Source organism: Pinus tabuliformis, chromosome 1_1 (assembly GCF_031772625.1).
Source record: "Pinus tabuliformis cultivar Carrire ecotype Pingquan chromosome 1_1, CPIR1, whole genome shotgun sequence".
Classification (NCBI taxonomy): Eukaryota; Viridiplantae; Streptophyta; class Pinopsida; order Pinales; family Pinaceae; genus Pinus; species Pinus tabuliformis.
Window position 1 is genome coordinate 944,189,845 of NC_142297.1, and position 2,595 is coordinate 944,192,439.

At 41.0% G+C, this 2,595-nt stretch overlaps 1 protein-coding gene across 1 annotated transcript; it reads right to left on the reverse strand.

Annotated features, from left to right (window-relative positions):
* Positions 1–746: 746 nt before the first annotated feature.
* On the reverse strand, positions 747–1,826 carry LOC149217593 (uncharacterized). The gene is made up of 2 exons (XM_089390297.1): positions 1,184–1,826; positions 747–865 (listed from the first exon to the last, which is right to left on the reverse strand). Exons 1-2 carry the CDS (start codon positions 1,824–1,826, stop codon positions 747–749), a joined length of 762 nt encoding a protein of 253 aa, XP_089246423.1.
* Positions 1,827–2,595: the final 769 nt, after the last annotated feature.

Consider the following 2,595-nt stretch of genomic DNA (forward strand, 5'->3'; position numbering starts at 1 on the left):
CATAGAAATCTTCAAACCATTATATTGATATAGTCTATTTTCATGCAAATGTTTGAAATATTTTTCAGCCTAGGACTAGAAAATTGTTGAAAAGAAGAGTTATGGGATTGAAAGCATGACCATATTTTTGAGCTATTACTATAGAAGATCTGGAAGAAATTCTATTACAGCTTCATGAACTTCTCTTTTACAAGAAGATTTGGAGTAGTAAGTGCCTCATATATAATAGACCATTGCATTTTCTTTCTCTTTTTCTGATATTTATGGTACATATATATGAGATATGTATTTTGTACAAAAGGACATTCCATCAAGCTTGTTCAATACAAACACTCTAAAGTTAAATTCCCTTCTTTATACTAAATTATGTTACTATTGTATTTTTCATGAAATTTAAGAAAACATAGAGATTGGGAGTTAAATATTGTAATGTTTTTTCCGGGGAAAATAGAGTTCGTAATTTCTATTATGAAGAAGTAATAGAGATTACATGTTGTAGATGCCAAGGCATATGCATATGTGTGGTATCAACCACAGTTCTGAAATGTTACAAAAAATACATTCAGTAGGTGTCTCTTGGATACGAAAGGACTGTATCCATACAATATAAACAGATATATAACTTAGAGTTCAGTAGAGAAGCAAAGAGTGAGGTATGACCTCCGGTCATGTACTGAAACAAAAATAACAGTGACTGTCATGTAAAGCCGATGTGTACAAAAAGTTCTGTATATCCAAAAAAAAATTTAGATGGGGAAGCCTCCCCCAAGTTGGTGACCATCAATATACGGACGATGATAAAACCTGTGCATCCCATCTGGACTGTATTCTTCAATCATCCAATCACCTAAAGGCCGATCCGCCGCTTCTTTCGAGAGCCGGTCAGCAGTTGAATTTCTTTCCCTGTAGATATGAGAAACAGTGATCCGGTCAAAAAATGTTTTGAGAAAAACAATTTCTTCCAAGATGTGTTTCAAAGAATAAGTATGACAGACAGAAATATTATTGGCCCAGTCAATCACTATCTTTGAGTCTCCAAAAATTTGAATTTGTCGATAATGTTTAGATAGTGCAAAGTATAGTAGATGTCTCAGAGTGATAATCTCTGCATGATTATTGGTGCCCCTCCCGAGTCCCAATCTCAGGTGGAAAAAATGTGAGTCTGAAACATGAAAAAGAATACCCCCGCCACAACCTCGTTCCGATGCGGCCCCATCGAAATAAGCCCAAGGTATCTCTCTGTTGATGATTTCGGGCACAATATGCCGGGGAGGATTTGGTTTTGACTCAAAAGGGATTTCAGAGTAGGCAGCGCAAATGGTGGGCGAGAGGAGCTGCCAGTTTACCCTGCCCTGCTCGAATATAATATTGTTGCGATTTATCCAAATATACCAAGACACAACAAGAGGTAGGTTCCTAGCCTTTTCCGAGGGCACAGCAGACCACCAGTGCGTCCAGGCAGCTAGTAAGTCATTTGCCTGCCAGACAGTGGGGATATTGAGGGACTGAGTAACCTGCTGCCAGATCATACCAGTGGTCTCGCAAGTCATAAAGAGATGCATTGTAGATTCCTCCTCCTTTCTGCACAGAACACACCAGTTCGGACCCGCGAATGCTCTTTTTTTCAGGTTCTCCCCAGTAGGTATTTTATTTGCCAAAATGTTCCACAATAATAGTCTGGTCCTAGGCTGAGCATGTAGCTTCCAGATATCCGACCACCAGCTATTGAGGGATTCAGGCTGTCTGTCTTCAATGAGCTTAATGTATCCAAGCTTAGGAGCGTAAGAGCCAGATTTGGCCGGTGCCCATATAAGCTCATCATCCATCTCATGTAACTTGATATGGGATTCTGTGAGTGCCTAAGTATATCTTTGCCAATTATCAGACCAATCATCGGTCAGCTGCCACAGTGGGTCCGTGACCCATGCCTGAGAGAAAATGGTGGATCTGTGAGGATCCCCAACTTGAGCCAGATATTTGATGCCCCGATCATTGAGGTGACGGATAAGGTCGTCCGGCAAAAGGTGTGCGTTCCCAGACCCAGTCCATGGATCACGCCCAATTCGAACTTGAGAACCATTCCCAATTTTCCATAACAGATTATCCTTAATGAGAGGCAGAGCTTTGAGGGTAGCTCTCCAAATAGCTGAAACACTCTGCTGGTTCCATGAGGGTCTGCGGAACCAATCAATGATGTTGGATGGCCAGATGTATTTATAGTGAATGACTTCAGCCCATAAACTATCCATCTTAAGAAGAGACCAGCCCTGTTTTGCTGATAAGGCAAGCGCAAAATCAGTGAGGGATTTAAGTCCCCAACCACCCCATTTCTTTGGCATGGATACAATAGACCAACTTGTCCAAGCAAAAACCCTACCTTTTTTATTCCCATTCCATAGGAATCTGTAGCAGAGTTGTTGAATTTTTTGTAAGATGCCCTTTGGAATCCAAGTGAGGGACATCCAATACACCGGAGTGGCCTCCAGAACTGACTTGATCAACTGTAGTCTGCCTGCTTTGGATAGAAAACGATGGTGCCAGCCTGTGATCCTTTTTTCAATTTTGTTGACTAGCCAAGCCCAGTGTTCCATTTTA

Coding starts and splice junctions, on each gene's coding strand:
- LOC149217593 (XM_089390297.1), bottom strand. CDS start 1,826: ATGGATGATGAGCTTATATGGGCACCGGCCAAATCTGGCTCTTACGCT. Junction 866..1,183: donor GGAACGAGGTTGTGGCGGGG/GTATTCTTTTTC, acceptor TCTCGAAAGAAG/CGGCGGATCGGCCTTTAGGT.